A 15,609-nucleotide genomic window follows, 5' to 3' on the forward strand; every position below is an offset into this window, starting at 1 on the left:
AATTGCACTGCATTAAGTTTAGTACAACTGTTGCCAACTGTTGTGTAAAAATAAACTTATTAGATTTTCAGTGACAGCCACAAAACAACACCAAATTTTAAAAAGAATTTCTTGTGTCAAGAGAAAAAAAATATCTTTGACAATTAGGCTGATACATTCCCTACCTCTCCACATATGTCTATTATTCTACCACAGCCTGCTTCTATACACGAACAAATAATACTCCCATAGAGACTTTTAAATGCCCTCGTTCATGGCACACTGTTCAACTTCAATAGTGTTATAAGCAAAATATTTACGTTTTCTTTTTCGATGTAATAATTAATTCAATATCAGTTGCTTTTGTTGGACGTTTCTTCCCTACATTCATAATCTGGGGCATGAGGCGTGGATGAGAGGAGAATTCCAAACTCACTTGCAGCTTGTCCCTTTTAGCTTTTGTGCCAGCAACACTGTTACTCAAACCAAGATTATGTTATACAAACCCCTTCACATTTTGAAGCCCGAAATCACATCTTCTCTCAATCATTTCTTGCAATTAAATATTTAGTTCCAAGTGCTTATAGCTTAAAGCCAGCGGTCCCAGAATCAGTTTCAATACAATAGGTACCTAGTGCAATATCTGGTGTACACAAAGTTGTAACAATTTTTCTGAGTTTATATTTAAATGCCTTTCAGTAAGCTCCCACCAATAATTGATTAGCTACCTTAATACTTTTGTATTAGACTGTGCTTAATTGTGGATTAAAGTTTTTACACAGCATTGCTGTATAAAAGATTAAAAGAATGAGAGCTCATGGGACGGAAATATAAAATGTGTGAGAAAACAGCCTATGGTTTTCTTCTTGTTCTCAGTACCTATATTCTTGAAAGGTAAGCATCATTATCCATTACAATAATTATTATTTGTTTGTAAAGATCAGTATCAATTCGACGGCAAGCATCATTATATCTTTACGAGTCAATGTTTCATTGCACAGCAATATTACTATGAATTAGCAACAGTAGGATTGTTTTCAGCCACAATCTGTAACCTCACAGTCTGGCAGGAATTCACCACTATCTGTACCACCAAGTCAAGGATCAACTGTTGTTCAATGAGAAGTGGGCAGCAGGCCAGGAGCAATACTCAAAAAAAGTGAGATGTCAATCTGTTAAAGCCACAAGACTTATATGAATGTTAAAAGGTAGAAACTGTGATGCAATAGACAAAGCTAAGTAATCCCCCAACTGACTGATCTGTTCAGAAATCTGCAGCACTGCACAAGCCTCAAATGGACAAGTGGTGGACAACAGAACAACTAACCAAAGGAGATGGTTCCATAAACACATCCATCTTCAATTATCAGGAAGCCCAACACATTTGTCTGAAACATTGGCAACCATTTTCAGCTAAGTGAATGATCCATCTTGCCTGCCTCGAGGTATTCATTAATGATGCCAGAATTCAGCCAATATAATTCACTTTAAATAATATCAAAAACAGTTGGAGAAATCAGATATAGTAAAGACTCTATAGTAAAGTCTCTGACAATAGTACTCAAGACCTCCAGTCCACAACAAGGTCCAGTCAGTTGTTTCAGGACAGCTACATATTGTGAAAAATTGCTCAGGTACATCCTGTGCACAAACAGCAAGACAGATCCAATCCAGTCATTTTCAATCCGATCAGTCTATTCTCAATCATCAAAGTGATGCTTAGTGTGGCTGACAACACTTATACCGCACAAGACACTAGTCTGCTCATCAACGATCAGTTTTAGTTTCTGCCACAACCACATTGCCCTGACTTCATTGAAGCTTTGGTCCAAGCACAGATTAAAGCACTAATTCAAGAGGAGAGGGGAGAGTGAATGTCCTTGACATCATAGCAGCTTCTAATCAAGTGCATAATTAAAGAACCCGAGAAAAACTGAAATGTATGGCAATTAGGGGGAAACTCTATAATTGGAGTCATATCTAGCACAAGTTGGCTATGGTTACTGGACACCAAACATCTCAATACCAGTGCATCAATACAGGATTTCTCAGGTTAGTGTCCTAGGTCATCTTCAATGAACTTCCCAACATCACAATGTCAGAGGTCTGGGTGTTAGCTGATGTTGTATGGCATTCAATGCCATTCAAATACTTTCGGTACTGAAACAGTCATGCCCTGATCAACAAGACAGAACAATATTCAGGATTGGGCTGACAGATGGTGAGAAACATTCATGCCACACAAGTGCCAAACAATGCACCCTTCTAACAGGAGTGAATCAAATCATCTCCTCTGTCATTCAGTAGCATTACCATCACATACCCCCCACTACCAACATCCTTGTTCCATAGACCTAAAATTGAACTAACCATATGACACTGTCGCTACAAGAACAGATCAGCAACTGCAAGTTCGAAATTCCTTAAATTCCTCTAATTCCCTAAAGTTTGGCCACTGTCATTAAGGCAAAAGTCAGGAATGTGATGGAGTATTCTCTACATACCTGGACTCATGTGGTGCCAACAGCACACACACAGTTCCATACCTCAAAGGAAAAAGTAGCCAGATGAACAGGCCGCTATCCATCATCTTAAGCATGATGTATGTGCCATGTACAAGATGGACTGAAGCAACTCTTCCCTCTTTAGGAGCCTCTTTACTATAAAACTGTATCCTCTATCATCTGCAAAAGGTGAGGCCAGCAGAATCTTAAGAACACCACATGTGCATTCCCTTCTTGACCTGAAACAATGTTGCAGTACCATCACTGGGTAAAAACCTGGTTTTTTTTCTCCCCTAACAGCGTTCAGTGTACTTATATGGGTTGAAATATAGTGGTTCAAGAAGTGGTTATTCCTCTCATGAGAAATTAGGAACAGGCAACAAAAGCTGGCCATGTTAGCAACAAACTCATCCCATGAAATGAAACATTTTTAAAACTTCAGAATTTTTTTCAGCAAATTACTCACTGTAAATTATCACTCAAATTAAAATCATATTAGGTAATGGGCTGTAGCATTAATGTCATCCAGTTAAACACCATAAAGGAAATAATTTCCAGTAAAACAAAGAAAATGCATTCCCAGCCTCTACAACACACAATACAGGTACTAGAAAGGCTACAGAAGGAACAGTCCTTTCCTTTTTGTCAGTGCTAGTTCACCACATAGTAGTGGTTTCCTGCCACCAGTTATTACTATGTTTTATAGTTGATGACAATAAAGGTGAGACAGTTCAGTTCCAGAAATATTTTGAGGATGAAAACTGCGCTGCTAGAGTTTTTAAACAAAAAAATGCCAGGAATCTACCTCAGTTTGGAACACTTCACTAAGACACATGTTTACAATCATTTAGCTTTACAACTTGCAGAAAGTAAAACTAAAGAATGCCTTCGTTCTTTCTCATTATTCTTCACTGATGGACAATTTTCCAGTAAGGCAGTGCAGATTAAACTCGATTAATCTCAAAATTTAATCTTTCGGTCAAGATCCTGCAGAACTATATGAAGCATCATAATTAATGGGCCTCACTGTTAAATATGTCATCTAACACACTGCTCATTTGACTTTATAATTACAATACATACAGTGATAGTTGTACCACCTACGAGGTATTCTGCAGCAATTCACCAAGGCTCCTTCAACAGCCCCTTCCAAAACCTGCAACTTCTATCATCAAGAAGGGCAAACACAGTAGATTCAATGGGAACCCTAGCACTTGAAAGTTCCCCTCTGAGCCAAAAAGCATCTTGGCTTGGAAAAATTATCATTCCCTCACTGTCACTGGGTCAAATTCATGGAACACCCTTCTTAACATTACAGTGGCTGTAGCTGCCCTAATGGGCTGCAGTGGTTTAAAAGTTCACCTCATCAAGGGCATTTAGTGATGGGCAATAAATATTGTCTTTTGCTAATGACATCTATTTGAACAATTACAAAAATTGCAAAAACAGCTGTGAAAGATTGAGCACAGTGAAAATAATTTATTTTTAAGGTTTTTATGATAAAATGCTCAGAAGTTGTTAGAATCATAGAGTCTCTCCTATCCACAATTTTCCACTCTCCAGTTACTGATATTTTCCAATGTACAACTGTACAGTCTCATAATAGAACTGCATGGATAGACTACGATAACTAACACGTACATGGACTACATAGGGCTCAACATTTACCAATACGCTCAAAAAGCAGGATGCAATATGTTAAAACAACTTGCACACAAAATAGCAGTTATCTTTCCTTTGACAGACCAACTTGCAACTTACACAGTACTTTTCATGGTCACTGAACATCTCAAAATATTTTACAACTAAAGAAGTATTTTTGAAGTGTGGTCATTATTGTACAAAACTGAAAGAATGAATGTCATCTAGCATTTCTGTGGTACCCTTTTTGTTTTACGGTCATCAAAGTGTTTCCACAGACAATGGATTATTCTTGAAGCATAAATCACTGCTGCAGTGTCAAACACAGCCACCAATTTGAAGACAATTAGATGCCACAAATACCAAATATGGTAGGTGACTTGGCAGAGAGATAAATGTTGACCAAGATACAGGGAAAGCATCCTCTTCTTCACTGAATAGTGCACTGAACACTTGCATCATCCTAAACAGGAAGACCTTAATTCAACAATTCATTCTAAAGACAACACCTCTAATAATGCAGCACTCCCTCAACAGAGCACTGAAGTTGCTGGCTAAATTCCATGCTTTCTTTTCAAAGAAAAATATTTTAAGACATTGGGTGGCATAGGCCTGTGGTAGGTGGGACTTGAACACAGATCTTTTGGCCCAGAGATTGGAACACTATCATATGCTAATCAGAAAGCAACAACCATAAAAAAAAGCTTAACCAACTGAAGACTCGGAAAATAATAGCCACACAACACAATCGCAACTGTGGCTAATTATAAAGTTTAGCTGTTTGGTGTTAGTCTAACAATGCTAAGCCAAGAACACAATGGAGAACTGATGAAAATTTGCCATCACCAACAGTCTTTAGATATTTCGTACTTTTGTATTTACAAAATGTGCTAAAACATCTGCAGGAAGCTGTGTGCCAATTTTAACTCGTTGAAAAATAGGTGAGTGAGTATAGAGAAACACAAGTAAGTTCAGGTAGTACAAATGTAGTTTTCCTTTACTTTGATATTTGTTAAGAGTTAATTGGCTCTCAGTAATAATTTATACAGATTGCTGAATTTGGAGCATCTTTTTAGGTGACCTTGGTATTCACACAAAAATTAGTTTTGCAAACTTGCACATATTTCTGTTCCAATGATGTAATTATGCACAAGATTAACTTTGGTTTAAAATGCACGTTATTGGTAACTTTTTAAAAAAAATACATTTTGTAAGGCTGAAACTTGACTTGTCTTTTTCTTGCAAATTCTGAAATCACTACTGATCAAAAATGATCTAGCGTACCATACATGTGGATTTTTAAACTGCGGAGCTGACAGGTTTATGAATTCAAGAATAAAGAAAAATTAAAATTTGGGCTAAAATGACAAGCTGCATTGACTCGATGAGTACTCCTTTGCATACAGAAGATTACGGTATGATTAAATTCAGGTGTATAAGATGATCAAAAGAGATGTAGCAAAAATATTTCCTCTGGTGGGAGACTCCCAAAGGAGGCAGCATAATCTTAAAATTAGAGTTAGGCAGTTCAGAAATAATGCCAAGCTGTGTTAAGGGTAGTGAAAATCAAAAGCACACTCCACCACAAAAGCAGTAGAGGTTTGTTTTTCAGATGTGCGCAGATGTTAAAACAGAGACGGGCAAATACCTGACAGGTAAGTACATCACACGGTTATGAAAGTGGGTTAGTCAGTTATAATTGAATTGAATGATGGATTAGGCACAAAGGGCTGATTGCTTCATCGAAAGAACTGGTAGTTAAGAATAGGCCAATTGACACCAATATCTTCAGAACATATGTACATAATGTAAACAAATCTTACAATCAACTTGTTTATTGATAATTTCAATGTTTTTCTTTTTGGTAGATTTGTACAGAATTAAAGTAATTCTAAACAGCTGTTAATATCAAAAGCGTAAAGACTTAAATGGGAAAAGAGGAAAATATGAATGCGTCTATTTTAACAGAAAGATTAAAGAAGCATATAATCTAAACAGAGAGGTTGTAAAACTCAAATAGAGAGATCTGGGTGTCCTAATAAATGAAACACGGAAAGTTAGTTTGCAGCTACGGCAAGTAATCAGGAACGTTAACTGTGTTGCGTTTAATTGCAATGGGAATTGAAGGTAAGAGTACGGAGGTTATGTTTCAGTTACACAAGGCATTAGGGAGATCACATCTGGAGTACCGCATACAGTAATGGTCTCTTTACATAGAAAAAGATGTTATTGCATTGTTCATTTGAAAATAAGGGGTAACTTATTTAAGAGACAGTTGAGGAAAAAAAATTAGGGTTGAAAGGCTTTGGAATACGTTTCCTCAAAAGGTAGTGTATATCAGGTCTTTAAATATTTTTAAAGCAGTTACAGACAAATTTTTGATGACCAAGATCATGCTGAAAGCAGAGTAGGCTCAAAAGGCCATGGCCTACTCTCATTCAATTGTTTCAAAGTTAAACTACTTGAAAAAGAATGTTCATCACACTCTGCTTTTGACCGATTTACTGATAGTAATTCAGCTGCTGAGCTTAGTGACTATATCAATAAATAAGGTTACGATACAACATTCATTTTATTAAGAATAGCCAAAAAAATCTACACGATTCAAATGGTGACAGTTAAAAACATAAATGTTGTCATACTCAATCTCTGGTAGAACTCTCTCCTCATTTTTCAATCCCAGGAAGATAACGTCTGGAGTGTTTGCCCCTGAACTGTCTATCTCTCTCTCTATATATATCGCAGACACACAGTTCCACTTGAACATGTAATATTAACTAACTTTATTTCATAGCACATTCAAAACATGAATATTCATTCCCTCTTACAGTGCTATCAATTTTGAATAAACACAATTATTGTGTATTCACACCTAGTAAGAGGATAGTGACAGGGAACTGGAAATTGCAGGCAATTTAATAATGAGACACATCAACTTGTTTATCCTAACATTCCTAATGCAAAGATCGTGACCCGTTTTGTATGCGTACATGGATTTAGATAGTGCAATTAATGTAACAAAACAGCACATAATATTTCACAGGAACACAGAATCCTTACAATGTTGAAACAGGCCATTTGGCCCAACAAATCCACACTGACGCTTTGAAGAGCATCCTACCCAGACTCATCCCCTATCCTATCCCTGTAACACTACATTTCCCATGTCTAATCTACCTAACCTACTCATCCCTTGTCACTATGGGCAATTTAGCACCCTTGTTCCCTTGTTTTCCCTTGTCCCTGCTGCGCTTTTGCCTGCCTTGTCTATTTAACTTGCCCACTTTAACTTCCATACCAGCCTGAAACTTCTGTCTTGTTTCACTGCTTCAGCCATCCCTGCCAAACTAGTTTAATCCAGTTTAAACTAGTTTAAGTTCTAACATATAGACAAACATTTAAATTGTAAATATTATGATTATTTAAAATAAAAGTTTTAATTTCCTACTCATCCTTCACCTTTGGAGACCTCCAATATACCTGCAATCCTCCAATTCTGGCCTTTTGATCCCTGCATTCTTTGACCATTCTTTCAGCTATGGAAGCTATCGGCTCTGAAATTCCCACTCAAGGCCTGTGCACCTTTTTACATCTCTTTCTCCCTTTCACAGTGCTTCGTTTTGGTCAGGTTTTGGTCATCTGCCCTAGTATCCCCTTATGTCATTCAATGTCAGATTTTGCTTAATATGAGGTGGTATGGTGGTTCAGTGGTTAGCACTGCTGTCTGACAGCACCAGGGATCCAGGTTCACTTTCAGCCTGGGGTGACTGTCTGTGTGCAGTTTGCACATTGTCTCAGTGTCTGCGTGGGTTTCCTCTGGGTGCTCCAGTTTCCTCTCAGTCCAAAGAAGCGCGGGGTAGGTGGGCTGGCCATGCTAAAATTGCCTGAAGTGTTCAGGGATGTGTAGATTAGGTAGGTAATGCGGGATGGGTCTGGGTGGGATGCCCTAAGGGTCAGTGTGGACTTGTTGGGCCAAAAGGCCTGTTTCCACACTGTAGGGATGCTATGAGATAACAAATTAAACTGCACTCATTTCAAAGCAAAAGGCTTGACAAGCAAGGCAGATGAACTCAGGGCGTGGATGGGTATACAGGACTAGGACATCATAGCTATTACAGGAATACGGCTACGAGGAGGGCAGGACTGGCAGCTCAATGGGGTATAAATGTCAAAGGAAGGACAGAGGTGATGCAAGACAGGAGGAGGAGTGATGTTTTTGATTTGAGAAAACATCACAGCAGTACTTAGGGAGGATATTCCTGTGGGATCATCCTGTGAAGCTATATGGATGGAACTGAGAAATAAGAAGTGGGTGATCACTCTGATGGGGTTACATGATAGCGCTCCCCCCTGCCCCAAGTGAGGACCAAATATTTAACAAGATTGCTGATAGCTGCGAGAATAAGAAGACTGGAATAGTAGGGGATTTTACCTTTCCAAACATAGACTGGGGCTGCTTCTTGTTAAGGGCTTGGAAGAGGAAGAATTGGTTAATGCGCTTCAAGAAATGAAGCTGGCCCTACTTCAGAAGGGGAAGAAACTTAATTTCAGCTTGGGAAATAAAGGAGAGCAAATTACTGAGGTGTTAATCGGGGAGCACTTTTGGATAAGTGACCATAATTTTATTAATTATAAAATAATTATGGAAAAAGGAGCAAGCACATTCCTGTTAGTGTGAAGGGCAAGGCTGGCAGTAGTAAACTGGATAATTAGCGATATTGACATTCTCGTAAGAAAAAGGAGGACATAAGTCGGGTATCGACCGCTGGGATTGTGTGACTCCCTTCTGGAATACTGGAAATGTAGACATACACTAATAGAGTCAGAGGTTCGTACAGCACGGAAAGAGACCATTCGGTCCATTCGTCTGCATTGACCAGACAGCCCCGTCTGACCTAGTCCTATTTGCCAGCATTTGGCACATATACTCTAAACCCTTCCTACTTGTATGCCCATCCAGATGCCTTTTACATGTTATACCCCCACGACTTCCTCTTGCAGCTCGTTCCATACACATACTATCCTCTAGATGAAGAATTTATCCCTCAGGTCCTTTTTAAATCACTCCCCTCTCACCTTAACACTATGCCCGCTAGTTTTGGACTCCCTCAACGTAGGCAAAAAGACGTTGGCTATTCACCCTATCCATGCCCCTTACGATTCAAGAAGGAAATTAGGAAAGCATAAAAGGGGACATGAGATAGCTTTGGCAGATAAGGAAAAGAAGAATTCAAAGAGATTCTATCATTATATTGAGTACCAAAAAGAAACTAGGAGAAAATAGAGTCCCTTAAAGATCAACAAAGCCATCTACATGTGGAACCACAGGAGTTGGGTGAGATCCTAAACAAATATTTCTCATTAGCATTTACCATGGAAAAAGATGTGGGAGCCAGGGAACTTGGAGGGGAAAAAAAGTGATATCTTGAAAAGAGTCCACTTTACAGATGAGGAGTTGCTAGAGGTCTTAAAACTCAAAGGAAGATAAATTCCCAAATATACCTGGTTCCCCATGGTAAATTGGTTCGTGAGGCTAGGTCATATGGGGTCCAGGGACAGCTATCCAACTGGATACAAAATTGGTTTGACAGTACGAGAGAGCGCTGTGTGGGAGTTTGTTGTTCAGACTGGAGGCCTGTGACATGCACTCGTGCTGCATGGATTAGTGCTGGGTCCACTGTTGTTCATCATCTATTTAAATAATTTGGATGAGAATACAGGAGACAAATGTTAATAAGTAAGTTTGCAAATGACATCAAAATTGGTGGTACAGTGGACAGTGAAGGTGGTTATTCAAGAGTGCAACAAGATCTTGATCAACTGGGCCAGTGGGACTCGGAATGGTAGACGGAGTTTAATTCAGATAAATGTGGTGTTGCATTTTGGTAAGACAACCAGGACAAGTCTACACAATTAAAGGTAGGGCCCAGAGGATTGCTGTTAAATGGACAGACAGGGGCGCAGGTACATGGTTCCTTAAAAGTGGCATCACAGGTAGACAGGGTGGTGAAGAAGGCATATGGAATGCTTGCCTTCATCAGTCAGAGGACTGAGTACAGGAATTGGAACTTCATGTTACAGCTGTACAAGATATTGGTGAGACCACATTTGGAGTACTGCATACAATTCTGGTAGCCCTGTTACAGGAAGGATATTATTAAACTGGAAATGGTGCAAAAAAGATCTACAAGAATGTTACCAAGATTGGAAGGTTTCAGTTGCAAGGAGAGACTGCAACGTTTTTTTCCCCCTGGTGCATTGGAGGCAAAGAGGTGACCTTATAGAGTTTATAAAATCATCAGAAGCACTGATATCCCAAGTATTTTCTTCCAGGGTAGGGGAAGGTCTAAAACTACAGCGTGTAGGTTTAAGGAGAGAGCGGAAAGATTTAAAAGGGACTTGAGAGGCAACTTTTTTTTAAAACACAAAGGGTGGTGTGTTTATCGAACGAGCTGCCTGAGGAAATAGTGGAGGCTATTATGATCTATAAAAGATATTTGGACAGATACATGGATAGGACAGGTTTAGAGGGATACAGCCAAATGTAGGAAAATGGCACTAGTTCAGTTTAGGAAACCTGGTACAACATGGACGAGTTCAGCCCAAAGACTTGTCTCCGTTCTATATGACTAACTCTATAATTACTTCAAAATGAGTAACAAAGCTAAGTAGTTGAAGAAAACAAGCGAGTGTAAAAATGCTTAAACTACTCGAAACTCAATATTGTTGCAGAAGTTGAGGGAAAAGGTCATAGAGGAATTTGCATACAACAATAAGGACACTTGGAAAGCAACTGCGATAGGGAATTCTGAAATTTAGGGGAACAGTCAGATGATTCTGCAACAGCAAGCATGATGCCAAGATGGTATATTACCTCCCTTGCTGTCAGATTGCATGTTGTCACTCAGCAGCTACACAAAAGGCTGGTGGGTATGGGAAGGCAGAACAACCAAAGGTTGGAGTAGATATTAGTACCAGCTGCATAGTTTGAAAGGAGAAGATACTACAGCTAGATGTTAAGAAACTAGAAAACAGTCTTATGATATCGCGGTCTTAAGGATGACAGCATTTAGAAACAGGGTGTCCTGGAGGGGTCAAGGATATACTTGGATTGATTTAAGAAACAGAGATAACAATGACTGAAAAAGGCAGAGGAACAAATTTGCAAGGAAATTACAGACAACAAAAGGGGTATTACAGTATAGCAGTCACATTATTCTGCTAGCATTCGAGGGATACCAATTAATTCTCTGGAGATACGAGTTCGAAACCCACCACAGCAGCTAGAGAATTCAGATTAAATACATTGGAAATAAAAAGATAGTCTCAATAATCACCATGAAACTACTAGAATATCATTAAATTCCATGTGATTTCCTTCAGTTCTTCAAGGAGAGAAATCTGTCATCAATCATCTACACTGCCCCAAGCAATTCCAGACTCTCAGCACTTTGACTGACTCTTAATTGCCCTCTGAAATAGCTTAGCATGCTACATGCTCATATTCAAGTCAATGAAAGCTTACCATCTCCTTCTCAAAGGCATTTGGCAAGGACAATAAATACTGGTTTTGCCAGTGAACACCGACCTTCCCATATATAAGGTAATACAGAATAATGATACAGTGGGGAAAAAAAAATCCTGGACCAGTCATCAAACAATTTCAACAAGGAGAATAGTGTCAGATCCATACATGAGCAAACATGCAAAGCCAGTGCTTTCAGCCAACCCTGTAACAGTAACATTATGTGTTACAGTTGCAATCAGATCTGCAAATCAAGATTTGGTCTAATCATAGAATTCCTAGAGTGTGGAACCAGGCCATCCAGGACATGTAGTCTATGCTACTCATCTGAAGAGCATCCCACCTAGATCCACTCCCCTAACCAATCCCTGCAACCCTGCATTCCCATGGTTAATTCACCCAGCCTGCCCATCCCTGAACATTACGGGAAATTTAGCATGGCCAATTCACCTAACCTGCACATCTTTGGGCTGTGGGAGGAAACTGGAGCATAGACATGTGGAAAATGTGCAAACTCCACACAGACAGTTGCCTGAGGCTAATGAACCTGGGTTTCTGGTGCTGTGAGCCACCATGCCACCCACATCACATGAAACACCAACTGTTCTACTTTTGAACAGTCATACTGCACTGAAGCAGACCCTTTGGTCTCACCAGTCCATGCCGAACATAATCTCAAACTAAGCTAGACCTATCTGCCTGCGCTTGGCCCATATCGCTCCAAACACTTCTTATCCACATGCAGTATTTAAAAAACATTTGGAAAAGTAACTAAAAATCTTATACGGCTGAAGTGTAACAACTATATTACACCTAGAAACAAGCTTGCAATCTCAGGAGCAGCTACAAGATCCACACTACTCTCAGTCCACCGTTTTTTAATTCCACTCAAAATTATTTGAGAATCCAGAGTTGTCATAATGAAGGGCTTTAGTTAATCTATTATAGACTAAAATAGCCGCGTAAAGCACATCAAGAGTCAGGAGATTCTGAAGCATGTTTCAGAGAATCTACTTGGCCAGTATATTTTCAGTCCAACAAGGAATTGTGCAACGCTTGATGCAATTCTAATCATCCCAACATGGAGCTATATTACCATTCCTTCATTGTCACCGAGTCTAAATCGTGGAATTTTTTTCCTAATAGTATCGTGAATGTTATGATAGTAGATGAACTACAATAGTTCAAGGCAGCAGTCAGTATGTTTGTAGTAAATGTGGGCCATGCAAGCAATGCACACGTCCAAGAACATTTCTTTTCACAAGTTGAAGAAAATCTATTGAACTTTTTTGATGACGGCAAACTGGTTGATGTGGTCTGCATGGCCTTCCAAAAAGCATTTGACAAAATACTACATAATTGGTTTGCCAGAGCAGTTGAAACTGAAGGAGTGAAGATGTGAAATTGGCCAAGTAACAGAGAAAAGAACAATTTTTTTTGGACTTGGAATCCCAAGGATCAGTACAAGGATGAGTGTTTTGTTTGGCGTATGTCAGGACCTAACAGAATACAAGGTTTCAAAATTTGCAAATGATAAAACCTAGAAGTGAACTACAAGGAGGGAGAGAACACAGGCAGGCTGGTGGAATTAGTGGACAGACTATAGATAACATTCAAGTTACAACAGTGTGAAGTGATGCATTTGAACAGAAGAACAAAGAGAAGCAATATAAACTAAAGTATCCATTCTTTGCAAGAACAAAGAACTGGGGAGCCAGGAGTACAAATCATTGATGCTGACAGGGCAGGTTGAGAAAATAGCTACAAAATAAAGCATTCTGGATCCTGGACTTCATAAACAGAGGCATGTAGTATAAAGACAAGGTTTTTTTTAAATGGTAGAGATAACACAGCGTGCAAGTGGAGGAATGCAGCAGGCCAGGCAGCAAAGGAGCAGGAAAGTTGATGTTTCGGGTTGGGACTCTTTTCTGAAGGAGGATCCTAACCCAAAACTTTCCCACTCCTCAGATGCTGCCTGACCTGCTGTGTTCCTCCAGCTCCACACTGTGTTATCTTTGACTCCAACATGTGCCGTTCTTACTATCTTTGTTTTTCTTAAATGGCAAATCTTTCAACAAGATGATGAAACCCAAGATGCACTGAATTTTTGCAACGATATGGAAGTTTTTAAAAAGGGCATGAAAAAGAAATCAGAATGGCTCCAAGGATGAGAAATTTCAGATTGGAGAAATTGGGTTTGTTCTCATTCAAGAACATTGAGAGGGTATTTAGCAAGTGTGTTCAAAACCATGAACAGTCTAGACAGAGCAAAGAGAGGAAAAGACATTTCATTATTAAAAGATTGAGAATAACAGGGCAGTTTCAGTGTGAATAGCATAAGTAGCAAAACCAACACAACAATTTTTTCTTAATTCAGCCAGTGTCTGTAATCTGGAATGGAAGTCATGAGGCATGGCGATCTAAAATATTCTTCGTGGACAACTTCGAAAGTGAAGAATTCATCAGGCTACAGGGTAAGGGCAGGGGAGTAGGTCTTATTCTGTTCTGTGGCGATTCTAAGAACATACAGAACTTCACACAAACAGGCACCATGAATGGGGCTCTAAAATTTGCTGACATGCCTGCAACACAATTTTTCCTCATACCTGAAACTACAAGTATATATCCAATAAAATTAACAATGCTGCCTTCATGCATATTACGATAACATCCATAAATGATTACTTTAAAAGAATACACATGACATAAACCATAATGAAACCAAAAAAGGAAACATGCAAAGAGCACAACATCAGGATCCACCACAACCTGGTAATGATCCTGCATCTTTACTCAGCTGTTCCACGCAGCTACAAGGAGGTGAGCTGCATTATGCTGAGCATCATTTTACAGGATGCTATCTTCTGTCTGTCTTTCTTTTGAAGGATGCTGATTTACTGTCCTCATCACTTGCGGGGGTTGGGGGGGGGGGGGGGGGGCGGAGAATGCTCCTCCGCTCGCAGTTGACTTTGACCGAGTCAGACTGTTAGCTGCAAAGCAGCAATGTTGGATATACCATCAGCAGCAATTTATCCGGGCGAAGTACCAGGAAGTGCGACAGTCACCCCGAGCGGGCAGTCACTGTCACTGTCACTGCCCATCAGCACGGTGTCAGCCGGCCAAAGGGGCTAGACAAGGCGGCTGTGTTTGGCCCCGCTTGCCGGTGCCTCCCGCCGCGATCTTTCGGCCGTGCTTACACAGTGACGTGTCCTGATCCTCGCACTACCACCGGGTCGGGCGCATACTTCAGAAGCTGCTCCTCCAGCGCTCGTTCCTCGTCTTCTTCTTCCTCGTAAATTGCATCAAAGTCCGCCATGATCATCCCAGAGGCCGCAAGCTCCATAGAGACACCGCGCGCCGGCCACCGGCCTGCCCTCAAACATCGCGAGAACGCCCTCTCGCCTCACCGCCCGCGGAAGTGACGTCTGCGTCGAGCGTTCATTCTCCTATTAAAAAGGAACGTTTGGGTGACTTGTTACATCTTCATGTTGCAAGTGCAGTTTAATGAATGGCCATTAGTGCTCAGGCATGCAGCACTGAACAATATCTTCCAGCCTCATCGCGGCTGCTCCCCTATCTATTTCCAGTCCTGTTGGCCCATTGCTATGGCGCTTCAAGTGCCCGTCAAAACATTTCTTCCACGTTGTGTCGGTCTCCGTCTCCCCCACCATTTCAGGTAGTGAGTTCCAGATAGTTGAAGAAAAAATCCCATTTCACCCTTCTGCCCTTAGTCTCAAATCTATCCTCCTCGGTTACTGGTGCCTCTCCGAAGAGGAAAAGTTTCTTCCTATGTGTGTGCCCTAGTAGTGGAGCACTCTCCAGCTTTATCTGCTCTCGTGAAAACCACCCCACTCCATCGAGTCTCTCCGCATGCCTGAAAGCACTCCAGGCCCAAAACATCTTTGTGAATCGCCTGTGCACCTTCGCTGGTGCAATCACGTCCTCTCTACACCATGGCAA

General features: G+C 40.2%; 1 protein-coding gene across 2 annotated transcripts in view; it reads right to left on the reverse strand.

The window, feature by feature from the left end:
- LOC125450585 (cysteine-rich hydrophobic domain-containing protein 2) overlaps window positions 1-15,024 on the reverse strand; it is an 80,099-nt gene extending 65,075 nt beyond the window's left edge. Inside the window, exon 1 of one of the 2 annotated variants that reach the window (XM_048526671.2) lies at window positions 14,895-15,024. In XM_048526671.2, coding sequence (XP_048382628.1) covers window positions 14,895-14,992 — 98 coding nt within the window. In that variant the 5' untranslated portion in view covers window positions 14,993-15,024. Of the gene's footprint in view, window positions 1-14,846 lie in introns of both variants that reach the window. The other variant, XM_048526625.2, reaches the window with a different exon arrangement.
- Between the last annotated feature and the right edge of the window lie 585 nt (window positions 15,025-15,609).

Source organism: Stegostoma tigrinum, chromosome 1 (assembly GCF_030684315.1).
Source record: "Stegostoma tigrinum isolate sSteTig4 chromosome 1, sSteTig4.hap1, whole genome shotgun sequence".
NCBI lineage: Eukaryota > Metazoa > Chordata > Chondrichthyes > Orectolobiformes > Stegostomatidae > Stegostoma > Stegostoma tigrinum.